The following is a 27,457-nucleotide window of genomic DNA, read 5'->3' as shown; positions in this document are numbered from 1 at the left end:
GACCAGGCTGGCTGAGGCTGTGGGCAGCCTGCTCTAGGGTAGGGTGTCCCTGGGCATGGCAGGGGGGTTGGAACTGCATGATCCTTGTGGTCCCTTCCAACCCTGACTGATTCTGTGATTCTATGATCTGCTGCCCACACTGCTGGGTGTATGCTTTGCCTTCTGGGCTGCTGGCACACATTGCCAGCTCATACCCAGCTTTTCACTCACTGGCACCTCAAGCTCTTCTTTGTGAGGGCTGCTCCCAATCCCTTCATCTCCCAGCCTATACTGACACTAGGCATTACCCCGACCGAGGTGTACAGCCTTGCAGAACCCTTCACACAGGGCTCTTTCTCAAGCCTGTCCAGTTGCCCCTGGATGGATCCCATACCTCGAGCCTGGCAACTGCACCTCTCAGCCTGGTGTCAGCTGCGAACGTGTTGAGGGCATGCTCGATCCAGTGTGTCACTGATGAACATACTAAACTGATGAAGATACTAAACAGCAGTAGTAGCAGAATGGGCCCTTGAGGGACAGCGCTTGTCACTGACCTTCACCTGGAGGTATTCCACGCTACACCACCGCTCCTGCTTCTTCCAGGCCCCCAGCAGGGGGCGATTTGACGCAGCGGCCAAGGCAGGGCAGGGAGGCAGAGGGCTCCCCGCTCTACTTGCCGGAGCAGGACGTGCGGAGCGCGGCGCAGGCAGCGCCACTCGCGGAGCGGTGGCGCCACCTGGCGGCCCGCGGCGGAGTCTGTCAAGGCCCTCGCACCGCCGGGAAGGCGAGAGGGGCGACCAGGGACGGAGGCGGTTTGTCCCGCCGCGGTTTCCTAAGCGAACGCTTAGTATCACAGAGCCCTGGGATCGTTTCTGTTGGAAAAGACCTTCAAGATTACTGAGGCCAACCGTTAATGCCAGGCCGCCACTAAGCCGCATTCCTCAGCACCACACCGCTGTGTGTCCGTTGAACACCTCCAGCGATGGAGATGCAACCACCTCCCTGGGCAGCCCGTTCCAGTTCTTAACAACCTACTCAGTGAAGGACTTTCTTCTATTTTCCAACTGACACCTCCCCTGGTGAGGTCATTTCCCCTGTTGTATCACTTGTTCCCAGGCGGTAGAGCCCGACCCCCGCCTCACTGCAGCCAGGGACCTGTAGGCAGCAGCGGGGTCTCATCTCAGCCTCCTTTCGTCCAGACTGAACGGCTGCGGCTCCCTCAGGCTGCTCCTCACAAGACCTGTTCTCCACACCTTTTAACATCTTTGTCGCCCTTCTCTGGACATTCTCCAGTACCTCAATATTGTTATTGTAGTGAGGGCTCCAAAGCTGGACTCAAGGTTGGCCTCACCAATGCTGATGACAGGAGTACAACCACTTCCTTGGCCCTGCTGCTACACTTTCCCACAGGCCAGGATGCTCTTGACCTTTGTGGCCACCTGGGAACATGCTGGCTCATGTTCATCCAGCTACAGAACAACATCCTCTGGTGTTTGTCTGCTGGGCAGTTTCCCTGCCACAGTTCCCCAGGTCTGTAGCATCACACGGGGTTGTTGTGACCTGGGTGAAGGATCTGGCACTTGACCTATTTGCGCTGCTGTGTGGGTAACAGCTGCCTGCCTTGGTCACAGGCTCACAGGATGTTAGGGGTTGGAAGGGACACAAGGAGAGCATCGAGTCCAACCCCCCTGCCACAGCAGGACCACACAATCTAGCACAGATCACAGAGGAACACATCCAGACAGGACTTGAAAGGCTCCAGAGAAGGAGACTCCACAACCTCTCTGAGGAGCCTCTTCCAGTGCTCTGTGACCCTTACAGGAAAGAAGTTCCCTCTTGTGTCGAGGCAGAACCTCCTGTGCTGCAACTTACACCCATTGCTCCTTGTCCTATCCCAGGCAGCAAGTGAGCAGAGCCTGTCCCCCCACTCCTGGTCAGCCCTCAGATACTTATAAACATTTATCAAATCCCCTCTCAGTCTTCTCTTCTCCAGACTAAGCAGCCCCAGGTCCCTCAGCCTCTCCTCATCAGCCATGCCCTCCAGTTCCCTAATCATCCTTGTAGCTCTCTGCTGGACCCTCTCCAGCAGATCCCTGTCCCTCTTCAACTGGGGAGCCCAAAACTGAACACAGGATTCAAGATGAGGTCTCACCAGGACAGAGTATAGGGATAGGAGACCCTCCCTTAATCTGCTGGACGCACTCTTCCTAATAGACCCCAGAATCCTATTGGCCTTCTTGGCCACAGCACCATGCTGTGCCATGGTTGTTAACTTGGTGTCTCCATTAGCTCAGAAATTATTACCTGAAACTGATTAGAAGATGGAGGTCTCAAATATATGAAAAATACCTACAGCCTTTGTGAGGAAAGGTGGCCAGAGGTAGAAGCTGGATTATTGAACTGCACTGCAATCTATAGCCCACTCAGTGTGAGTCTAGACAGACATCTCTGTGAATCAAAGGTTTGTCGACGTTACCCCATGAAAAGAAATGTCATTGCCTATGTGTGTGCTGACCAGAAACATCAGAAATTCTTCACTGTGAGTGGTGAGACACTGTAACAGGTTGCCCAGAGAAGCTGTGGATAACCCCATCCTGGAAGTGCTCAAGGCCAAGTCGGACAGGGCTTTGAGCAAACTGGACCTTGCGGAAGAGGACTCTGTTCATGAAAGTGTGGTTGAAACTAGATGATCATTAGGGGGTTCCTTCCAACCCAAACCATTCTATAATTCAATGACTCAGCATCCTCCCAGTGTGTCCCTCACCATTTTCTGTAGCAACTGGGTCCTGTGTTTGTACAGCACCTACCACAGGGGATGTCTCTCAGAGACAGGCTTCTCCATGTTTTCTTATTTAAGGAAGCAGACCCTGCAGGACTTTAGGAACAGGTTAAGAACAGAGAAGTCAAGAACAGCAGGCTGGCAGAGGGGTTGGAACTAGATGATCCTTGTGGTCCCTTCCAACCCTGACTGATTCTATGATTCTACAGGACAACCTGACTCAGAGCTTGTGGTCATCCCACCACCTACTTTGCCTGTGTCAAAAGACATGGGGAGATCAGTTCCTGTCACTTGCAGCATTAGGAACACCACCATGTAAGTGACACAGGAGGCTATATCCCACCACACAGGAGACTCAAGGGCCCTCAGTACATTCTGATGATCTGGTTACCCTGTAGTAGCTGCCCTCAGCCTTCTGCCAACTCCAAGCTAAAGCAAAGCTACTTTCAAGCCTCAGAGTTTGGGTCCTACTTTAGACTTCTGCAACTGGGTACTGGGTCCACAAGAAAAAATAGCCTTGATCAGTTGCAAGAACACTCCCTAGAAGGGACTTCATTAATTAGAATTTGCAGATGTGTATCTAGTTGATAGTTTGTTGATGACTGGACATACACTTCTGACCAGCTCAGCCTATCCCTTGCAAATCAGTCACTAATAGAAGAGAGAATAATCCTGCCCTATTAATTATGTTGTATCATTTAAAAAGCTCTATCTAGTTAAATCTTGAGGGACCTTCAGGAACTGGGCTCTGGTCCAGGAAAACAGTGACCCACATGCTTAACTTTTATCACAAGGGCAGACCTAATGGGATGCAAAATAAAGCACAGTCCTGAGTGTTTCCTCCGGGTTCAGGGCTATACAGGCTAATGCTTCTGAGAAGGTCAATATCTAGCAGTGTATCAGCATCAGTGGGGAGATGGACGGGGTGCTGCTTCCTAATTTTACTTATGCTGATAAATTCCCCATCTGTGTCCAGCAATTTACAGGCAGAAAAATAACCCAACCTACTGTCACTGGGCAGCTATAGACAGCAGCAGGTCAGAGTGTTTGGTTCACTGGAGTTCAGTAAGCGAAGTCTTTCAGGGCCTGAGAACTGTGGGCAGGTGTGGTTGGTTCTGCACCCTATCTCTGGGTATCAAGCTCATTGGGTTACCTCAGAATCATAGAATCAACCAGCTTGGAAGAGACCTCCGACATCATCCACTCCAACCTAGTACCCAGCCCTGGCCGATCAACTAGACCATGGCACTAAGTGCCTCAGACAGGCTTTGCTTCAACACCTCCAGGGACAGCGACTCCACCACCTCCCTGGGCAGCCCATTCCAATGCCAATCACTCTCTCTGACAACAACTTCCTCCTAACATCCAGCCTAGACCTCCCCCACCACAACTTGAGACTGTGTCCCCTTGTTCTGTTGCTGGTTGCCTGGAAAAAGAGGCCAATCCCACCTGGCTACAGCCTCCCTTCAGGTAGTTGTAGACAGCAATGAGGTCACCCCTGAGCCTCCTCTTCTCCAGCATAAACACCCCCAGCTCCCTCAGCCTCTCCTCACAGGACTTTGCTCCAGGCCCCTTACCAGCTTCATTGCCTTTCTCTGGACACGTTCCAGTATCTCAACATCTCTCTTGAATTGAGGAGCCCAGAACTGGACACAGGACTCAAGGGGTAGCCTGACCAGTGCTGAATACAGGGGCAGAATAACCTCCCTTGTCCTACTGGCCACACTCTTCCTGATCCAGGCCAGGATGCCATTGGCTCTCCTGGCCACCTGGGCACACTGCTGGCTCATGTTCAGCTACTCTCTACCAGCACCCCCAGGTCCCTTTCTGCCTGGCTGCTCTCCAGCCACTCTGTCCCCAGCCTGTAGTGCTGCTCGGGGTTGTTGTGGGTGAAGTGTAGAACCCTGCACTTGGCCTTGTTCAATCTCATCCCATTGGCCTCTGTCCACCCATCCAGCCTGGCAAGGTCCCTCCGCAGGGCTTCATAATACTTTTAGCAACTGCAGAGCCTGTTACTCAAGCAGTGGTCTCACTGACCTCTCCAGCAAGATAAGAGCATCCGAGACACAGACTAAGGGAGGAAATTTTGGATGAAAATAAAAATACATTGCAACTGCAGTATGAAATCAGTGCTTTTGATGTTTCATCAGACTTGTTCTCTCGCATTAAAGCACAGTTGTGAAGTCCTCTATTACACAGTTTGTACTTTCTGCCGCTGTGGAGATTTAAATGCATTTTTTAATTAGCACTTCAATTAAGAATCTGCCAGAGACAGTTCATAGATAGTCCTCACCTCTTTGGTATGTGTAGTTATCTGGTTTATGCTGTCAACATAACTGTGTGTGTCCAGAACACCTGGAAGCCAAAAAGTTGTACTTAAGACTTAGGTACCTGCAACCTTCAGCAGATTTGGAAAACACTACATGCATCACTGAATCAGGGCTTCTCCCAGTTGTTTTAGCTGCCTAAACTCTGCTTTGTGGGTCAACTCTGGATAAACATATCAGAATGAACTGCAAGGGCAAAAATAGAAGTTTCCCATCTACAGAAGACTAGTCCTCAATATCTAATTGCTGACATAACCCCACGAAACCTGTAAATGCAGTAGTGATCCTACACCTGAGCAAAGCCTTTGACACTGTCCTGCACCACATCCTGGTCTCCAAGTTGGTGACACATGGGTTTGATGGCTGGGCCACGAGATGGATAAAGAACTGGCTTGATGGCTGCACCCAAAGAGTGGCTGTCAATGACTCCATGGCCAAGTGGAGGCCAGTGACAAATGGAGTCCCTCAGGGATCAGGCCTGGGAGCAGTTTTGTTCAACATCTTTGTGAGTGCCATGGACGGTGGCATTGAGTGCAGCCTCAGCAAGTTTGCTGATGACACCAAGCTGTGTGGTGCAGCAGACAGGCTGGAGGGAAGGGATCCATCCAGAGGGACCTGGACAGGCTGGAGAGATGGGCACAAGCCAACAGCCCGAGGGTCACCAAGACCAAGTGCAAGGTCCTGCATCTGGGTCGAGGCAATGCCAAGCACAAATCCAGGCTGAGCAGTGCGTGGCTGGAGAGCAGCCCTGAGGAGAGGGTGTGCTGCTGGTGGATGAGAAGCTCAACATGAGCCAGCAGTGTGCACTTGCAGCCCAGAAAGCCAACCACAGCCTGGGCTGCATCAGCAGAAGTGTGGCCAGCAGGGTGAGGGAGGTGATCCTCCCCCTCTACTGTGCTCTGGTGAGACTCTACCTGGAGTACTGCATCCAGTTCTGGAGCCCCTATTCCAAGAGGGATGTGGAGATGCTGGAGCATGCCAGAGAAGGGCCACGAGGACGCTCAGAGGGCTGGAGCAGCTCTGCTGTGAGGACAGACTGAGGGAGTTGGGGCTGTTCAGTCTGGAGAAGAGGAGGCTGTGAGGTGACCTTGTGGCCTTTCAGGACCTGAAAGGGCCTCCAAAAATTGGGGGAGAGATTTTTGAGGCTCTCAGGGAGTGACAGGACTAAGGGTAATGGAGCAAAGCTGGAGGTGGGTAGGTTCAGACTGAGTAGGAAGTTGTTCATCATGAGAGTGGTCAGAGGCTGGAATGAGTTGCCCAGGGAGGTGGTTGAGGCCCCATGGCTGGAGGTGTTTAAGACCAGGCTGGATGAGGCTGTGGGCAGCCTGCTGTAGGGTAGGGTGTCCCTGGGCATGGCAGGGGGGTTGGAACTGAATGATGCTTGTGGTCCCTTCCAACCCTGACTGATTCTATGATTCTATATCCAGAAATAACTGCAGCCTGAAATTGGTCTTTAAAAGGACATCATGTTGATAAATCTGCAGGCTCTAACTCAGAGAAAACAGCAATATCAGTATTCCAGGAAAATGCCACTTTATAGCAAGGCAGGCATTTGTATCTTTGTCAAAACATCCCTGACAGTGCAAGGAAAGCTCCATAATTCTCCTGGAGATATCTCCCTCTCTGCTAGATTAAAATGGAAAGGAAAAACAAATCAGACAGGAAAGAGGGGAGGGAGAAGACAGGATAAAAATTTCGACCAGGGAAGAATGATTTTCTTTATTGACTTTAAGCTACCTTTGTTTCTTTCTGCTGGCTGATAGCAACAGAGCAGTCTGCTGTGCTAGGCCATTTCAGATCCTCTTTTCACGTATGACATTTGCCTGACTGTGTTAACTAACAGTATCTCCAGCTCATGTTACTCTATCCTTGCCCTGTATATCCACACCTGCTAATCTGGGTAGCTTTGTAGGAGCTTAGTTGCAGCCTTCCGCATGCAGATGCTACACATAGCCACGACGTGGGGCTCCCGAGAGGTGGAATAGCTGAGTCTGCAGTGCTGCCTCTTGACGCTCTGCCTGTGCTCCGAGACAGAAGAGGACGAAGAACACAAGCATACAACCTCACTTCTTACCTAAAACCTGTCACATCCTCCAAGCTGATTTGTAGTACCTGCCTCCAGCCTTCACGAGGGCTACAGTGCTCAGTAAGAAACCTGCTGAGGGTGACATCGAAGTCATATCATGAAGAATGTCTGAATTTTGGCCACAAGCTGGCATCTGAGGTCTTTGTTACAATTGTCTACAATCACCTGAAGAGAGGCTGTAGCCAGGTGGAGGTTGGTCTCTTCTGCCAGGCAACCAGCAAGAGAACAAGGGGACAGAGTCTCAAGTTGTGCAGGGGAGGTCTAGGCTGGCTGTTAGGAGGAAGTTGTTGGCAGAGAGAGTGATTGGCATTGGAATGGGCTGCCCAGGGAGGTGGTGGAGTTGCTGTCCCTGGAGGTGTTGAAGCAAAGCCTGGCTGAGGCACTTAGTGCCATGGTCTAGTTGATTGGATAGGGCTGGGTGCTAAGTTGGAGTGGATGATGTTGGAGGTCTCTTCTAACCTGGTTGATTCTATGATTGTAACTCTGTGTGGAGTGTACCACACTGTACAGCTGGCAGCTGTAGAAATAAGTCCAAAATCATATCTAGTGAAGTAGCAATGCCTTAGTTTTGAGATCCTCCTTACCTGCTGTTCCGACTAAAACACACTTGAAGAAAACTCCTCAGTGACATGGAAATATCCAGTCCCCCACTTAGCTGTATCTATCCAAATGGCTTTTGTCTTCCTAGCACCACTAGAGAAAGCCACACACCTCCTAGAACTTACACCAGAAACCAGCACCCTCTTTGCCCAGTCTCCTTTTCCCTAGGACTGCTTTTTACTGTGCTTTATACCTAGTAACCTCCAGGTCTTGTTTGCCAGCAGAGAAAAGCCATGCTTTGGCACAAAATTGCTATTCCCTAGTTTGGATAGACACAGCTTCTCTCTTTTCTCCAGGTAAGTGCTAGGTGCATGTTTTTCAGTGTGTGGGGTTTTGTTTGGTTTTGGTTTGCTTGTCTCCAGGTTTCACAGGACAGGATTGGTGCAGGAGGCTGCTGCCAAGTTGATTCTATGATTCAAAGTTGGACTTGATGATCTCTGGAGGTCCCTTCCAACCTCTAAAGTTCTGAGATTCATCCCTTCTTCCAGCGTGGCTCCTCTGAGGATGCAGCCTCACCTCATCCTCTAATTATCACCCTCCTACATCAGCCACAGCCAATGGGCTCGATAGAAGCAGAGCTCTTGCAATATGAGGCTAAGTGCTGTCCCTGAATAAGAAGACTCTTCAGCAACACAAGCCAGTATCTCTTCAAGCCTTTAGAAGACAACTTCTAAAAAGAGGTGCAAAGGGAGTCAAAAGGAGATGTGAGTCTTCTTCCAGCTAAAAAGCATTTCAGGTAGCAGCTCATGGCAGTATGGCAGAGGTACACTTCTTCCCATGGTCAGCTGCAGCAGCAGCTTTCAGCTATCCCTGAGGAGCAAGGCAAAGTTTTAACTTGCAAAGAAACTTTTTTGCTAAACTCCATCACTCAGTTTGTGATTTTCAGATCCTTTCGTGGCTGCTGAAGGCTTGTTTCATGCTATTAGACAAGCATTTCCACCTTCCATGTTCAAACCAAGAGGCTTTAGCAGAGCTTTTCCCTCTTCTCTGCCTGCAAGGAGCTGCCATGCTGGGGGTGAAAAAAACATCATAAGGAAAACACTTTTCAGATCTCCAGTTTTCCAGCTGACTTAATCATCTGAACAAAGGGGACACCAGAGTCATTACTCTTGAATGTTTGGGAATGCTGTGCAGCTGTAGCCCAGCTACCTACCGACATACCTGGCTGCTTTTTTTGCCCTTAAGACCTGCTTACATCGAAGAATTCAAATAAAAACGTTGCCTGACATTAAAAATAGGCAAGAATAGAGCAGACATAAGTGACTTCCCATAAGATATTAAGTATTGCCTAGAAAGCTACTCGCTCTAGAAATGCAAGCACCTGACAGGTGCCAGCAGGCTTTTAATACAGATTCAGTGCCATCTTAGACTGTACAAAGTCCAGTTAGAGAGAGGTCAAAATGGAGCAGAAATTCAAGAGCAGCAAATCCTTTCTGTCCCCTTGCAAGATTAAGGAGTGCTCTAAGCTTATCCAGCTCATCATCTGAAAGGAATGAGGTTCCCAGTGGCACAGTGAGCTCACCCCATGGCTTCCCAGCCCTGCCAGCTGCGTCCCTGCAGGCATCACAATCCGGACAGGAGAGGGGAAAGATTTTGAGGAGGAGGATGGGAGCGAAGTAGAGCTGAGTTGCCACTCCAGTGCAACAGGTGTAAATCTGCTGGGCACAGCTCTGCCAGCAGCAGCCGGCGCCACGTCCCTAAATTAAACACTCCTCCAATCATCAAGATGTTATTAAATATACCAATGCTCTCATAGTTAGGAGAAATCTGAGGTGCAAGTGGCACCCTAGACCCGGACAACTCAACCCTGTCTGGTGCAGGATCCTTGTTTCAGACCCTGGCCCCAGAGATCAGGGTGGAAGCAGCACTGGCGGTTAATGCGTGCACTGGTGCAGGCATGCAGAGTCACAGAGCTATGCTCGAACATGCTGATCATGACCAAAGCTAGGCAGGAGCCCTGTGGTCCTACCTTCTCCAACAAAAAGGCAGGGGACACATGGAAGTGGTTGGACTGGGTGTACCCTAAGGGTTTCCAGAAGGAAACATACTCTGTCGGATCATGTAGTTTACTTCTTTTACTTCACTAATTATTTCTGTATTAGTAATTGCTGCAGTCCCTGAGCCAGAGCTCAACCTATTCACACACCACAGCTTGGGGGTGCAGCTTTGGGCCATGCTTTCCCACTGGCTCAGGGCTCGGCTGTGGACCATTGGGGTTTTCACAGAGATCACCACAGCAGATTGCCTTCAGATGTTCCTTGTCAGACTGCTGCATGAAGCAGCAGCTTCACCTGCTTCCAGCATTTGTCCTTTTGCTTTTCATTTTGACTTTATTGCTCTCCTTCCCATCCATGCTGATGGGCCCATTTTCATGTGGCTTCAAAGTCCTTTCTCAATGTGTAAGTTTTGTAAATCCTTTAGGAGGTAACTACCTCAATCCTTCTAGGACAGTCCTGGTGTTGACCTTCTAAAGTACTTTTTAACCTGTGTAAGACACAAGTGCCAGACCTCCCAAAGACTTAGAAAGATGTGACAATCCCTCTGAGGTAGCACAGAGCAACTTTGCTTGCAGAGACACAATGTCTAAACTCAAGACTTTTTTTTTTTTTGGTATGTCAGAGCCTCTAAATGGCTTAGAGTGGGTCAGGACCTTCTGGTTTTGACTTTCTAAAGTACTTTTTGACCTGTGTAAGACACAAGTGCCAGACCTCCCAAAGACTTCAGGGAAGGTTTAGGTTGGATGTTGGGAGGAAGTTCTTCACTGAACGGGAGGTCAGGCACTGGAACAGGCTGCCCAGGGAGGGGGTGGAGTCACCATCTCTGGAGGTGTTTAAGAGGAGAGTGGATGTGGTGTTTGAGGGTATGGTCTAGTGATGAAGGATGCTGGGATGAAGGCTGGACTGGATGATCCTGGTGGTCCTTTCCCACCATAGCGATTCCTGGTGATGAGATGTTGTGCTGAGGGATTTGGTTAAGTCAAGGACTCGTCAGTGTGAAACTAATGATTGGACTCCATGATCTTGAAGGTCTTTTCCAATCCAAGAAATTCTGTGATTCTGTGACTTAGCAAGATGCAACAATCCCTCTGAGGTAGCACAGAGCAACTTTTCTTACAGAGACGCAATGTCTGAAAACAAGACTTTCTTTTTGGTGTTTCAGAGCCTCTAAATGGCTTAGAGTGGGTTAGGATCTTCTAAAGTACTTTTTGACCTGTATATGACACAAGTGCCAGACTTCCCAAAGACTTAGCAAGATGCAACAATCCCTCTGAGGTAGCACAGACCAACATTTCTTACAGAGAAAACAAGATTTTCTTTTTGGTATCTCAGAGCCTCTAAATGACTTAGAGTGGGCCAGGTCTCCTCCATAATCTCATTGTCCTTCCTTTACACCTTCTGTAAAATTTTGTGCAAGTGCTTTTGTATGTGTTGTATCTTCCTCCCCCCCAAAAAAATAGTACAAGTCAGAAAACAGGAGGGTTTATTGCATCTTATTATCACATGGCAGGTCTCAGAGCCTTGCAAGCAAAATATGCAAAGCATTAAGTGCTAGTAAAGGTGTCTGACAGCTTAAAATGCAAAAAGAAGAAGAAAGAGGAATGGGCTGCCCAGGGAGGTGGTGGAGGTGCCATCCCTGGAGGTGTTCAAGAAAAGACTGGATGAGGCACTTAGTGCCATGGTCTAGTTGATTGGACAGGGCTGGGTTAGCTTGGATGATGTTGGAGGTCTCTTCCAACCTGGTTGATTCTATGATTCTATGATTAGCCTGGAGAAGAAGAGGCTCAGGGGTGACCTCATTGCTGTCTGCAACTACCTGAAGGGACATTGTAGCCAGGTGGGGGTTGGCCTCTTCTCCCAGGCAACCAGCAACAGAACAAGAGGACACAGTCTCAAGTTGTGCCGGGGAAAGCATAGGCTGGATGTTAGGAGGAAGTTGTTGGCAGAGAGAGTGATTGGCATTGGAATGGGCTGCCCAGGGAGGTGGTGGAGTCACCATCCCTGGAGGTCTTCAAGAAAAGACTGGATGAGGCACTTAGTGCCACGGTCTAGTTGATTGGCCAGGGCTGGGTGCTAGGTTGGCCTGGATGATGTTGGAGGTCTCTTCCAACCTGGTTGATTCTACGATTCTATGATTCTGAGTACAGATGATACAACTTCTCTGCCTTGTACTTGCCGCCACTGACATGACTGATCAGAGTACAGGCAGTGTAAAGCACCATGAAGGACTTGCCACCTTTCAGGGCTGAAGGGAAGGGAGAGAAAACTTATTTTTTATGCTACAGAGCTTTCCTCAAGATGACAGCAATCCTCTTGATCTCCTTAGAAAGTCTCCCACCCTAATGACAGTAGTAGTTATTAGATGTGACCTTGCTCAGCTTGCTAGTGGCAAAAGGCCTATTTTCTGAATAGTCCTATCTTGCAAAACATACAAGGTCTTAGAAGCTTGAAAAGAGATTAGCTAAAGCAGAACCTTAAATCCTGAAGCCCTGGAATGAAAAGCTCACTGAAGCATTTGGATCAGTGGTGGCTGGGGACCTCTCTTACCACATGAGCTAGAAAGGACAACGAAGGTGAGAGCAGCCAGGATAGAGCACTGCAGCTACAGCTAAGATGGAAGAGTAGCAAACAAATATCCCCCATTTATACTACTACTAGGGAAAAAAAAAGTCAACAAGGAGATTCATAAGAATGTCCCCACTCAGCATCTCTGAAACCTGAAGTGAAGGGAACTGCTCTGAGCACTTCTGTTGTGTTGCTGTCATTGGCTACCTATCCTCATGAAAATCAAAGACACAAAGTGATATCCTACTTCTGTGCATGCCAAGGGTGTTTTTGCAACCTACTACTCTGGAGCCAGGACTTTGCTCAAAGAGCCTAGAATAGTGAATAAGCCCAGAGTAAGCTTTTCCTTTAATTCTCTTCAGGTGACATTTTGGGGCCAGTTTTGAACGTTCTGGACATCAGCACCTGCCCAGATGGACGGGCATTGAGGTCTGTTGGCTTATTTCTCAAAGGGCTTTCAGATGGAGGGTAGGATGGTTTACCAGGGAAGGCTACCATAGTGATTTCTAGAGGCTAGACCAAAAAATGGTTAAGGAGTCAGTGTTGAGAAGTTCAGCCTTGCAGTCAGCTTATGAAAGTCTAACAGATGTCATCTTTGCCAGGGAATGAGATGTCCTGTTCAATATCTTTATCAATATTCAATATCTTTATTGATGATCTGGAGGAAGGGATTGAGTCCAGCATCAGTAAGTGTGCAGATGACACCAAGCTAGGAGAAGGTGGGGATCTGTTGGAGGGCAGGAAAGCCCTGCAGAGGGACCTTGACAGGCTGGATGGGTGGGCTGCCCAGGGAGGTGGTGCAGTCACCATTCCTGGAGGTCTTGAAGAAAAGCCTGGCTGAGGCACTTAGTGCCATGGTCCAGTAGATTGGCCAGGGCTGGGTGCTAGGTTGGACTGGGTGATCTTGGAGGTCTCTTCCAACCTGCTTGATTCTATGAAGCACATACATTCCAGAACACAGCAGTGCCCATGTAGATCCTTTGCATGGCACTGGCAAAAGAAAGCTAAATGGGATCAGAAAGACCTTGGACTATGCAGAAAGATAGCACAGAGTAGTAGTGAACTTCTGAGTGCAAAATTTAATATTTCATATAATCATAGAATCAACCAGGTTGGAAGAGACCTCCAACATCATCCAGTCCAACCTAGCACCCAGCCCTGGCCAATCTACTGGACCATGGCACTAAGTGTCTCAGCCAGGCTTTGCTTCAACACCTCCAGGGACAACAACTCCACCACCTCCCTGGGCAGCCCATTCCAATGCCAATCACTCTCTGTGTGAAGAACTTCCTCCTAACACCCATCCTCTGGCACAACTGGAGACTGTGTCTCCTTGTTCTGTTGCTGGTTGCCTGGCAGAGGAGACAAACCTCACCTGGCTGCAGCCTCCCTTCAGGTAGTTGTAGACAGCAATGAGGTCACCCCTTTAAGTCAAAGAAAATTCTGCTTCCTGGGAAGCATGCACCCATCTAGACCATTTCTGACAGGGTGGACAAAGTATCTTGAATTGTTAATAGACACAGCTAGGGCTAGAAGAGCACAGGAAATGTCAGCTGGATTTAGCACCAACAGTTCTATTGAGAATTTGAGTGGAGAAAGAAAAGATGTCACTGTGGCCACCATGACATCCAGTGACAATCTGCTGGAGGAATTCCTTTTGGAACAAAGGTGAAGGCAAATAATCACAGCTCTTTGGTACTCAAGCTATAGACATAAAATAGATGGGTGTAAGTCTAGCAAAGCAACACTGTGATTGAACCTTCTTTTTTCTTCCTTTTATGGCAAAAAAAAATCCATTAAATGGGACTGTATCTATTTTTAGATAGATAAAAAAAATTGATCCAGACTAGAGAGAAAGCACCTCAAATATAACTTGAGTGATATGAAAGTGGAGCAGCTGCTGAAGATCTGCAAGATTAAAAGGAGGGCAGGAACCTAGAAAGGCAGTTTTGAAGTAGCTGTGAACATTTAATTTTTACTGCTGTGTGTCTGGTTTAAACTTGCATTAAAACATACTTAGATGCCAGCAGAAGCCTGCTCCAATGGCATCCTGGCCTGTACCAGGAACAGTGCAGCCAGCAGGACAAGGGAGGTTATTCTTCCCCTGTACTCAACACTGGTCAGGCCACACCTTGAGTGCTGTGTCCAGTTCTGAGCCCTTCAATTCAAGTGAGATGTTGAGGTGCTGGAAGGTGTCCAGAGAAGGGCAGCAAGGCTGGTGAGAGGCCTGGAGCACAGCCCTGTGAGTAGAGGCTGAGGGAGCTGGGGGTGTGCAGCCTGGAGAAGAGGAGGCTCAGGGGGGACCTCATTGCTGTCTACAACTACCTGAAGGGAGGCTGTAGCCAGGTGGGGGTTGGTGTCTTCTGCCAGGCAACCAGCAAGAGAACAAGGGGACACAGTTTCAAGTTGTGCTGGGGGAGGGCTGGGCTGGATGTTAGGAGAAAGTTGTCAAAGAGAGTGATTGGCATTGGAATGGGCTGCCCAGGGAGGTGGTGGAGTTGTTGTCCCTGGAGGTGTTCAAGAGGGGACTAGATGAGGCACTTAGTGCCATGGTCTAGTTGATTGGCCAGGGCTGGGTGCTAGGTTGGAGTGGATGATCTTGGAGGTCTCTTCCAACTTGGTTGATTCTATGATTCTATGTTTCTGAGGCTGGATTGCTCTGCTTTCACCCAAAATCCTCAGGATACATCATCAGGACATCGAGTTGCAAGCAAACATTGAGTTTTTGAAAACATATGGCTAGAAACTTAGAGGAGGCTTTGGAAATAGGATCATCATGGAAGCTGTTGCCTGCAGAGTTTCCAGCAGTATGTTGTGGGCTGTTCAGGCTGTGAGTCCAAGCCAAAGACTATGTGTATGTGTGCTCCTCAGGCACCCTGGAGATGGACATAATTGCTAATCAATGCTCATCTTTTGCCCCAAGCATGGAAATACCCCAGCCATACAGCGGGAGCAGTGGGTTAGGGAGAGAGTTGCATGCATCAAAAAGGGACATCATCTCCTTCCTGTTGGGAAAGGAGCAAGGCTATCATGGAGCAACATGCAAGGAGAAGGCCATGTGCCTGCACATCACTTTGGCAGCAGGGGGAGAATCGTGCCTCCTGTCAAGCTCTTCTGTGCCAGCCCCTCGGCATGCCTTCTCCAGCAGATCCACGTCAGCCGGGGTGCTGGCATGTGGCCCGTTGGCTTGCCTCCCTCTGCCTGTCGCTGCCAGTCACAGGGCAGTGGTGACACCTCGGTCAGAGGAGGGGAAGAGGTGAAAGAGTGTGCCACTCAACTGCTCTCCCCCAGCAGCGTGGCGCAGGCAATGCAGCAAAGCAGCAGCTGGCACTGAGCTCCCAGGCAAAGGGGAACCAGTCACCATTCCTAGAAAATGAAGAGGAAGAAAAGACTGGATGAGGCACTTAGTGCCATGGTCTAGTTGACTGGATGGGGCTGGGGGACAGGTTGGACTGGATGATCTTGGAGGTCTCTTCCAACCTGGTTGATTCTATGATTCTATGATTCTATGAATATGTGGGACTACTCTCTGGGAAATGCAACAGGGCTGTGTAAAAACCCTGCTTAGGGTCAGCATTGGCTGGGAGGCCAGACAGCAATGGTGGATTACGTCCATCATCTAAGGAGAAGGCTGCCTCCTGCTCCAAAATTTTCACCAGCCTGGGCATGTGCCTCCTGTCCTTCACCTCCCCTAGCAGGATAAGTTTTTAACCACTCACCAGCAACGCCTGGGGCTCAAGAACAGCTGCAAATATGGAAGGTTGTAACGTATGCTGCTTTGGGATCAGGCATCCAAGTGCCAGCAGTTCTCCTGACACCCCATAGGCAGAGAAGGTGCTTCAGAAAAGAGTTTGAATGTCAAGCAGCAGCTTTGGCCGATGCCCCAGGAGAGAGGAGGAGGAGGAGGGAGTCCCATGAGGGCTCACCTCCTTTGCCTTTGAGGAAATGGGACTTTTCCTCTGGCAGTGCAGATGGGGCTCTGAAACTATTTAGCCTGCAACGTTATCCAAAGCCTAATCACTGTGATGCCCAAGGGGTTACAAAGAGAGAAACCCTCATTTAAAAATGCAGTCAATACCTTCTATTTTTGTGAAGCCCTATTAGGACAGGCTGTGCCTGGGCTCCCTGTGCCAGTGAAGCCTGCCCGTTTGCAAGCCCTGCCTGCGTATTCCCATCCTAAACTCCCTCCCTCCTGCTCGCTCCCTCTCTCGGATGATGTAGAGTGCCAGCAAGTCCCTCAATGGTGTCATATCTGTCCTTTTTATTCATTGCAGGGGTTATTTTTAGCCTGAAACAACTGCTTCCTAAAAATGGAGTTCCTAATGACACAGGAGCTGGACAGAGCTATGTAAGGTATCCAGGGCTTGGCCTGACAGCTTCTCCTGTCTGTCTCTTTGTTGTGAGCCCAGGACAGCAAGTCTGCTGCTCCTCATCAGCCTTCCAGCTTTTGGGCTGATCACTAAGAAGGCAGAAGAAAGAGAAACTCAGTTTGAGCTTCACCTGGAGTCTTTGTTCTCCAACCTATTCCCAAACTAAGAAGGAGAGGGCAGTTACCTGCCCTCTGCTGCACTCTAAGGGCTCCCTTATGAAGGTGATTTGCTGGATCCTGGCAGGTTTTTACCTGCTTTTCTGCTGCAAAGCAGAAGAGGGACTGAATTTCCCCACTTACGATGGGAAAGACCGAGTGATCGACCTGAATGAGAAGAATTACAAGCAGGCCCTGAAGAAGTATGACATGCTCTGCCTGCTCTTCCATGAGCCAGTGAGCTCTGACAAGGTCTCTCAGAAGCAGTTCCAGATGACAGAGATGGTCCTGGAGGTAAGTACCACTTCATGTTACAGCTGGGGTCAATACCACAGGGATGTTTGGAGACGTGAAGAGGAGACATGGGACAGGACAGTCAAAGAGTCTTGTGCAGGGCAGTGTTGAGTGGCCAGAAGTTTAAGGGTTTTCACTTGAATTTAAGCAAGCTTCTGAGCTCTGCAAAGCCTAGGAAAAAGCTTCTTTTGTGGTCTTTTGAGTTGTTTACTGAGAAATTGTCTTTCTGGATTGTGTGTCACAAACACAGCCAATACCAAGTAACCTTGCAAACCTCTTCAACCAGCTTTCCCAAATCTCAGCAGTCTATGACTTTAAGATCCTACGTTATTCCGTGCAAGCCAGTATCCCCCTTGTAATCTGGATTCAATCTCATTTTCTATCCCACTAGGAATAGTCAGCCAAGAAGCCTTAACAAACTGTGCTGCAGATGGGCGTCCTAGTTGCCCACCTTAAAAGCTCCCTGTTGGTGCAGCATTGAATTCCCTTTTTGTTTTCCTGACACTTGGTTGCCTGCTTTGAATCAATCTGTAGCCTCTTGTTAATGCAACCTTCCACTTCTGTGCTGAAACAACAAAGACAAAAAAAAAAAAGTGTTGTTAATTCTTTGGTGAAAGAATGAATAATTAACCCTCAGTAAAATACACCACAGTAAAAACTGTGCAGTAAATTCACAGGCTCACAGGCTCACAGGATGTTAGGAGGTGGAAGGGACACAAGGAGATCATCGAGTCCAACCCCCCTGCCACAGCAGGACCACACAATCTAGCACAGATCACAGAGGAACACATCCAGAGAGGCCTTGAAAGGCTCCAGGAAAGGAGACTCCACAACCTCTCTGGGGAGCCTGTTCCAGTACTCTGTGACCCTTACAGTAAAGAAGTTCCCCCTTGTGTTGAGGCAGAACCTCTTGTGCTGCAACTTACACCCTTTGCTGCTTGTCCTATCCCAGGCAGCAAGTGAGCAGAGCCTGTCCCCCCACTCCTGGCCACCCCTCAGATACTTATAAACATTTATCAAATCCCTTCTAAGTCTTCTCTTCTCCAGACTAAACAGCCCCAGGTCCCTCAGCCTCTCCTCATAAGCCATGCCCTCCAGTCCCCTCATCATCCTCGTAGCTCTCTGCCAGACCCTCTCCAGCAGATCCCTGTCCCTCTTCAACTGGGGAGCCCAAAACTGAACACAAGATTCAAGATGAGGTCTCACCAGGGCAGAGCAGAGGGGCAGGAGAGCCTCCCTTGATCTGCTGGACACACTCTTCCTAATACACCCCAAGATCCCACTGGCCTTCTTGGCCCCAAGGGCACATTGCTGTGCCATGGTTAACTTGTTCTCCACCAGGACCCCAGGTCCCTCTCCACAGGGCTGCTCTCCAGCAGATCACCTCCCAGCCTGTACTGGTGCAGTTTATTATTCCTCCCAGATGCATTCATAGCATTCTTGTAGCATAGCTGTAATCTAGGGAATCGTACAGCTGGAAGCCTGAATTGTTAGGTGTTTTTTCCTTCCAGGAGCTGAGAAACGCTCTCTGAAAGATACATCTGGGAAGAAAGTGAGAATTTCCTAAGAGGTGCATAAACTTTATTTATCAGATCCAGAGAGAAAATGCTTTGCACCCTTAGGCGTATAGCAAATGTGAATTAGAAGCTACAGCTGCTGAGAGCTAGGGTCTGAAGCAGTCTAATGTCAAGTTCAAAGTCCAGTGACTCCCTCATTAAGCATGACACCAAGAAAGGTTCAAAAACTCACCAGATTTTACTCACCTGTCAGGAAGCAGTTGCTAGGTCCAGGTGAGCAATAAAATAACAATTTATAAAGAAAAGAAAGAATAACCTTGAAAAGTCCTGTTGAAATCTTTCAGGTTGGTAGCATAATTGCATTTCTATTTAACAGGAGTGTTATTTTATGCTGAATAAGATGGCAAATGATTGTTAAATAAGTATTTATAGAAATCTGCCAGAAGCAGGTATCTGTTGTGTACTGCCAGTTGTAGTCCACATACTAACAATTGGCCATTACCAGGGGTGTGATGGCTACAATACTGCCTGGCTTAAAGCTTTTATTCTGCAGGGTTTGATTCAGTGCTGAGTACATTAGCTTAGCACTCCAGTGATTTGATTTCCAATTGCTTCTCTGCCATGGGCTTCTTATATGACCTTGGGCAAGAGATGGAGGATCAGGTCTGCAGCAGACTTTACATGGTGGTAGTGCTCCTAGTCCTCTCATGCTCAGCTACTGGCTAACTGTGCCATGCAACAACTGGCACTTGTGGCTTTGACCTCAACATTGCCCAAGCACTTGCAGTGCTGATTCAGTGGGCATTTCAACATTTCACAGCCTCCCCCACACCCAAACTGGAAACTGCAGTGGCAGCAATTTGACAGCTTGAGCACCAGAGTAATCTGCAGACTGAGCACTCCTTTGCCTCTGTCACCTGAGGGAAACCAGACAGGTAGAGGGTCTCAGAAGACAACAAAGAAGATAGGATGTGTCTTTTCCTGCATAAGGCACAGCCCAGAAAGGTGTTAGTGCTCCTCAAATCCCTAGCTCAAGCATGGCAGCACTGGTGAAAGGAGTGAGTAAGCCAGGTTGTAGTCTGCTCCCTCTTGTGACAGCTTTCACCACTCTCACCTCAAATAGTAATGTGTTGTGTCCTGGGGATCACTCTTGCTCTCCTCTGCCAGAGGTCATCCAAATGTGGGACTTAGTCATGTGTTCACCAGGGCAGGGCAGAGAGAGGGAAAGAAACATCAGCAGTGACTCCATGACTGTGATGTGGAGCCATTAACACCATGGGGGATGATCTGCCTGGTGTCAGCCTCCCAGGAGGCAGTAATCATCCAAACCCAGCTGCCCCATAATGTGATCCAGTACTTGGAGTAGTGAGCTGCTAGGTAGGCACAGGAGCAGTGACAAAGCCACTCCTTGCAGCCAAAACTGGGAAACGTTTACTCGGGAAGGCTTTATCACAGGCTCACAGGATGTTAGGGGTTGGAAGGGAGCCAAAGAGATCACCCAGTCCAACCCCCCTGCCAGAGCAGGACCACACAGTCTAGCACAGATCACAGAGGAACACATCCAGACAGGCCTTGAAAGGCTCCAGGAAAGGAGACTCCACAACCTCTCTGGGGAGCCTGTTCCACTGCTCTGTAACCCTTACAGGAAAGAAGTTCCCCCTTGTGTTGAGGTGGAACCTCTTGTGCTGCAACTTACACCCATTGCTCCTTGTCCTATCCCAGGCAGCAAGTGAGCAGAGCCTGTCCCCCACTCCTGGCCAGCCCTCAGGTGTTTATAAACATTTATCAAATCCCCTCTCAGTCTTCTCTTCTCCAGACTAAACAGCCCCAGGTCCCTCAGCCTCTCCTCATAAGCCATGCTCTCCAGTCCCCTCATCATCCTCATAGCTCTCCACTGGACCCTCTCCAGCAGATCCCTGTCCCTCTTCAACTGGGGAGCCCAAAACTGAACACAGGATTCATGATGAGGTCTCATCAGGGCAGAGCAGAGAGGCAGGAGAACCTCCCCTGATCTGCTGGACACACTCCTCCTAATACACCCCAGGATGCCATTGGCCTTCTTGGCCACAAGGGCACATTGCTGTGCCATGGTTAATTTGTTCTCCACCAGCACTCCCAGGTCCCTCTCCACAGAGCTGCTCTCCAGCAGTCATCTCCCAGCCTGTACTGCTGCAGTTTATTATTCCTCCCCAGATGCAGGACTCTGCACTTGTCCCTGTTGAACCTCATCTGGTTCCTCTGTGCCCAGCTCTTCAGTCTGTCCAGGTCTCTCTGGATGGCCACACAGCCTTCAGCTGGATCAGCCAAGCCTCCCAGCTTGGTGTCATCAGCAAACTTGCTGAGCAGACTCTTTCTGTCTGTGCCCTCATCAATGTCATTGATGAAGATGTTGAACAGGACTGGTCCTAGCACTGATCCCTGGGGGACTCCACTAGTCACAGCTCTCCATCTGGACCTGGCACCATTGATCACCACCCTCTGAACTCTATCTTGCAACCAGTTCCTAACCAACCTCTCTGTAGAAATGTATCTAATTTCAGTAGAGGGTTCAGGGCTCTGGATGTTGAAGGTTCTTTATGTCTGAAATAAGGTATCTAGGAGACAGACATTCCTTGGTCTTCCCTGCAGGCCAACTGGGGAGTTCTCAGCTTAGGTCGCTGTATAAGAGACCTTTCTAGAGCACCTCATGTTTTTCCATCTTACTGCACTGAGAATTTACTTGGTGACTTACAACAAAAGATGTTGCTTTCACAGCCTGGGAAAGATCATGTCCTTCATCTCCCATTCATAAAATGGCACTGGTCTCCATCACTACTTAGTGCCATGGTTTAGTTAATTAGAAGTTAATTTGGGTGATAGGTTGGACTCAGTGATCTCAAAGGTCTTTTCCAATCTGGTTAGTTCTGTGATACCCTTCATCCAAAACACAGCCAGGTGTGGAACTAAGCAAAGATCTGAGCGGGGTGGTTAAGGGTCATGTCTTGTTTCTTGATGAGACTGTGTCTGCATATGGGCTTAATGGGTGCTAAGTCCAGAAGAAAAAAAACAAATTCTCTGCCTTTTCTGCTTCTTCCACATATGTCTTTCTAAAGAGCACTTTAAAAAAAGAACAAGAGAGATACAGTGCCCAGGTTGGTGCAAAATTGCTAGGAGAAATGTCCAGATGTGCCCAGTTAGTATGTGATCTGGCTGAAGCAAACAGAAGTTCCAACACTGCCAACCAGTTCCTTGACTCCAGATGCAGCCACCACTTTAGGCTTCATTGCAGGGAAAAGATCCACAGCTACAAAGCACCTGAGAAGGGCAAGATAGGTGTAGACAAACACTCCACAAACCAAGGAATGCATCGTCCCTCGACCACAAGCATGTCCTCCTTGAAATATGTAGCTCGTGGTCAATAATAAGCTCTGATTGAGTCTTCTCCCACGAGTGAGGAGCTCATGAGGCTCTACCTACCTGAGTCTTCGGGTGTCTAACAGGGGCTGACATCATTGGTGGTAATTCCTTCCTTCCTCCCTCCCTCCCTTCCTTCCTTCCATCCTTCCTTCCATCTTTCCTCCCTCCCTCCCTCCCTACCTCCCTCCCTCCCTTCCTTCCTCCCTTCCTTCCTCCCTTCCTTACTTCCATCCTTCCTTCCTCTCTTCCTCCCTCCCTCCCTTCCTTCCTTCCTTTCTTCCTCCCTTCCCCCCTTCCTCTCTTCCTTCCTCCCTTGCTCCTTCCCTCCCTTCCTCCCTTCCTTCCTTCCTAGCACTTCAATCTCTTCCATTCCAAGTCTTTGGAAAATTTGGCTGAAAAGGGCCAACAGCTAGAACAAAAAAGGGCCAATAGCTTAGGTGAGGGCAACTAACAGACAGGGCTGAGAGGGGAGAGAATAGAATCACATCAGTCTTGTATCCTTAGGCAATTAAACTGAAAACCTGACAGCACACCAGTAAAGGACTTTACCAAACTGTAACTACAAACTGGAAACTGAGGAGAACGTGATATAATAGGGAAAAAAATCCTTCCCAGGACAGAAGCCCAGCAGGCAGGACTGACTGGCACTGTCAAAGCACACCAGCTATCGGTCACCAGAAAAGGGATGCCATCACTAAGCTAATAGTACAATGCCACAGCCTGTGGGGTCTTCAGCTCTCTGCACTTAGGCATACTGGGAACTGTGACTAGGAGGCTCCCAGGTGACCTTCTTGTGGCCTTCCAGGATCTGAAGGGGGCCGACAAAAAAGCTGGGGAGGTACTTTTGAGGCTCTCAGGGAGTGACAGGACTAGGGGGAATGGTGCAAAGCTGGAGGTGGGGAGATTCAGACTGGACATAGGGAGGAAGTTGTTCATCATGAGAGTGGTGAGAGGCTGGAATGGGTTGCCCAGGGAGGTAGTTGAGGCCCCATGGCTGGAGGTGTTTAAGGCCAGGCTGGCTGAGGCTGTGGGCAGCCTGCTGTAGGGTAGGGTGTCCCTGGGCATGGCAGGGGGGTTGGAACTGGATGATCCTTGTGGTCCCTTCCAGCCCTGACTGATTCTGTGATTCTATTAATAGAATCTTATAGCTGTTTCAGATGGAAAATACCTTTAAGATCATTGAGTCCAATCAGTATCTAACTCTACCAAGTCTGGCACTAAACCACTCAGCACCACTTCTCTGTATTTGAGACACTTTGTGGGATAGGGATCTAAGCAGCACCCTTGGGAGCTCAGTGTTTGAGAACCATCTCAATGAAGGAGTTTCTTCTAATATCCAATCTGGACCTTTCCTGGTGCAACTTGAGGACATTTCATCTCATTCTATCACTTGATACACTTTTTTTTAACACCTCCAGAGACAGTGACTTCACCACCTCCTTGGACAATCTATTCCAATGCTTGACTGTTCTTTCAATAAAGAAATTGTTCCTAATATCCAGTCTAAACCTACCCTGGGGCAATTTGAGGACAGTGATGGAGTGCAGTGTTAGGGATCAGTTATACAAATTAAATATGAACGAGTCCATAGGCCCTGATGAGATGCACCCAAGGGTGCTGAGAGAACTGCCTGATGTTATTGCGCTACCACTCTCCATCATCTTTGCCAAATCGTGGCAGACAGGAGAGGTGCCTGAGGGCTGGAGGAGAGCCAGTGGCACTCCAGTCTTCAAAAAGGGCCAGAAAGAGGTTCCAGGAAACTGTAGAGCAGTCTGCCTCACCTCCATCCCTGGAAAAATGATGGAGTGGCTCCTGCTGGAGGGCATCTCAAGGCACTTGGAAGAGAAGAAGGTTATCAGGAGTAGTCAGCATGGATTTACCAAGGGGAAGTCATGCTTGACTAACCTGATATCATTTTATGATGCCAAAATTGAATGGGTAGATTCAGGGAAACCAGTGAATGTAGTCTACCTTGACCTTAGCAAGGCCTCCAACACCATCTGCCATGACATTTTAGTGAGCAAGCTCAGGAAGTGTGGGATGGAAGAGCAGGCAGTGAGGTGGGTTAGGAACTGGTTGCAAGATAGAGTTCAGAGGGTGATGATCAATGATGTCAGGTCCTGCTGGAGAGCTGTGACTACTGGAGACCCCCAGGGATCAGTGCTAGGACCAGTCCTATTCAACATCTTCATCAATGACATTGATGAGGGCACAGACAGACAGAGTCTGCTCAACAAGTTTGCTGATGACACCAAGCTGGGAGGCTTGGCTGATGCAGCTGAAGGCTGTGTGGCCATCCAGAGAGACCTGGACAGACTGAAGAGCTGGGCACAGAGGAACCAGATGAGGTTCAACAGGGACAAGTGCAGAGTCCTGCACCTGGGGAGGAATAATAAACTGCACCAGTACAGGCTGGGAGGTGATCTGCAGGAGAGCAGCTCTGTGGAGAGGGACCTGGGGGTCCTGTTGGAGAACAAGTTAACCATGGCACAGCAATGTGCCCTTGGGGCCAAGAAGGCCAATGGCATCCTGGGGTGTATTAGGAGGAGTGTGTCCAGCAGATCAGGGGAGGTTCTCCTGCCTCTCTGCTCGGCCCTGGTGAGACCTCATCTTGAATCCTGTGTTCAGTTTTGGGCTCCCCAGTTGAAGAGGGACAGGGATCTGCTGGAGAGGGTCTGGCAGAGAGCTACGAGGATGACTGGGGGGCTGGAGGGCATGGCTTATGAGGAGAGGCTGAGGGACCTGGGGCTGATTAGTCTGGAGAAGAGAAGACTTAGAAGGGATTTGATAAATGTTTATAAGTATCTGAGGGGTGGCCAGGAGTGGGGGGACAGGCTCTGCCCACTTGCTCCCTGGGATAGGACAAGCAGCAATGGGTGTAAGTTGCAGCACAAGAGGTTCTGCCTCAACACAAGAGGGAACTTCTTTCCTGTAAGGGTCACAGAGCACTGGCACAGGCTCGCCAGAGAGGCTGTGGAGTCTCCTTCTCTGGAGCCTTTCAAGTCCTGGCTGGATGTGTTCCTGTGTGATCTGTGCTAGATTGTGTGGTCCTCCTCTGGCAGGGGGGATTGGACTGGGTGATCTCTTTGGCTCCCTTCCAACCCCTAACATCCTGTGAGCCTGTGATTTCTTCTCATTCTATCACTTGATAATAGGGTGAAGGGACCCACACCCACCTCACTACAATCTCTGTTCTGGGAGCTGTAGAGAGCAAGGTCTTCCCTCAGCCTCCTTTTCTCCAAACTAACCAACCCCAGTTTCCTCTTCTGCTCCTCACAAGACCTCTTTTCCAGTGCCTTCTTTGGCTTTGTTGCCCACACAGCACAGTTTAGAAAGGGAGTGAAGGTGAAGACCATCATGAAGCAGCCATGATAGCTCCTGCCATTTACACTGCTGGGTGCCACTTAGTAAGGACAAGGTCTGAGGACAACCAAGCCTCTTTGGGAGCAGTTATTTTGAACCATCTTTTGTGCTTGAAAACAGCTCCAAGTACGACAAGTGCCAGCCCTTCATGTCAAGGCTGAAAGCTAGGAAGCATTGGGTTAGTCTGTCAGTCAAAGCAATCACTGATCTGCTTTCCTGACAGATTAACCCAGTCCAGGTTAACCTGAATGCAGCTGCCTACTGCTTTCTGGCTAGGGTGGGAAAGTGTTGGTGAAGAGCTGTTACAAAAGCACCCAGGTTGTTCCAGAGCTCAAGTTAAAGGACGCTTCTCTGCTTGCCTTTCTCCTGTGACTCCGTTCTGCACCACTGACTACTGAGAAGCATGTGCAGCTTAAGCAAGGCAAAGCCTCCACAGCACAAACACAGAAGTCAAGCCAGGCAGTCCCAGATGTAACAGTAGGTGTTCCTACTCTGTGGCAATGTTTAGAAGAGCCATCCGTGCCCCATAAGGAGAGCACAGTGAAGAAGCAGATGAAGCAGGCAAGCACCAGCCCTTCATGTCAAGGTTGGAAAGTTTGGGAGTATTGGGTTAGTCTGTCAGGAAAGCAATCGAAGCAATTACAGGACAAGCAGCTGCTTACCGCTTTCTGGCTAGGGTGGTGTGATGGTTTGGGTGTTACCTGCCCTCCCACACTTAAGAAAATCACCCAGACTAGACTCAGCCAAACTGGAAATTAAAGAATGAAGCTTTATACTTACTGCTTAGCACAACATACAAGCAGACATTTACACTATCTACAGCTATAGACAGAAACAGACAAGTTAAAAAGTAATACAGAAACACAACAGCCCTCCCAGAAACCAGAGGCCCCAGGAGGGGCTCCCAACCACCCTTCCACCTCCTTTCCACCCCTCTATGTTACTCCAGGCTTTGCCTTACGTTCAAGGTGAGTTTGGAGAATCGGCCGGGGGGTTAGGAAGCAGAAGGGTTAGTTACACAGACCTTATTGCTGTCTACAACTACCTGAGGGGAGGTTGTGGCCAGGAGGAGGTTGCTCTCTTCTCTCAGGTGGCCAGCGCCAGAACTAGAGGACACAGCCTCAGGCTGTGCCAGGGGAAATTTCGTCTCGAGGTGAGGAGAAAGTTCTTCACTGAGAGAGTCATTGGACACTGGAATGGGCTGCCCGGGGAGGTGGTGGAGTCGCCATCCCTGGGGCTGTTCAAGGCAAGGTTGGATGTGGCACTTGGTGCCATGGTCTAGCCTTGAGCTCTGTGGTAAAGGGTTGGACTTGATGATCTGTGAGGTCTCTTCCAACCCTGATAATACTGTGATACTGTGATACTGTGAGGTTAGAGAGAGAGAAGTGCAGCCCAGAAGCCAGAGAGCAAACTCTATGTTTGTGTTCTTGTTCTTTTACATCTCAGCAAACCTATGAGTGCAGCAGACATCACCATTGTTTCCTTTTCACAGCCTAGAATCTAATTCTTCTCGCCAAAATATCCCAGCTAGGCTCAAACTAGCACAGATGGGAAAGTGTTGGTGAAAAAATGTTACAGAAGAACCCAGGGCAGAGACAGCCTTGGGTTCCAGGGCTCAGCTTAGAGGGCTCTTCTCCTCTGCTTGCCTTTCTCCTCTCTTAAGACACTTCACCAGCTTTGTTCTTGGGACACACTCTAGCACCTTGTAGTCTTTCTTGTAGTGAGGGGCTCCAAAACTAATCCCTGTACTCAAGGTGTGGCCTCACCAGCACCTAGTATGGGGAAAAGAAAAGGAGGAAGTGTGTTCTGATTACTTTGCCCATGGAGATGATGTAAGTAGGTCTCAATTCATCAGCAGCCAGCAGAGCACTGTTTTTCAGCAGTAGTTTCACTCACTGACATGTCAGTCACAAAACCAAGGTACAGATTGGTATCCATTTTCTAGATGGACATGCTTATATCCAGGGCCAAGTGTCGAAGTTCATCTGTCTGTGTAACTGTAGCAAAAAAAAACATTTATAAGGCTGCT

The 27,457-nt window shown here is 49.1% G+C and overlaps 1 protein-coding gene across 1 annotated transcript in view; it reads left to right on the top strand.

Moving 5' to 3' along the window:
- The first annotated feature begins 16,645 nt into the window (after window positions 1-16,645).
- Window positions 16,646-27,457, top strand: part of CASQ2 (calsequestrin 2) — a 52,464-nt gene continuing 41,652 nt past the window's right edge. The window contains exon 1 of the mRNA XM_064143351.1: window positions 16,646-17,152. Within this exon, the coding sequence (XP_063999421.1) occupies window positions 16,919-17,152 (234 nt within the window). The 5' untranslated portion in view covers window positions 16,646-16,918. The remainder of the gene's footprint in view (window positions 17,153-27,457) is intronic.

Source organism: Pogoniulus pusillus, chromosome 5, assembly GCF_015220805.1.
Source record: "Pogoniulus pusillus isolate bPogPus1 chromosome 5, bPogPus1.pri, whole genome shotgun sequence".
Lineage (NCBI taxonomy): Eukaryota > Metazoa > Chordata > Aves > Piciformes > Lybiidae > Pogoniulus > Pogoniulus pusillus.
The sequence above is the reverse complement of the archived record's forward strand: the minus strand, read 5'-3'. Positions and strand labels throughout refer to the sequence as shown.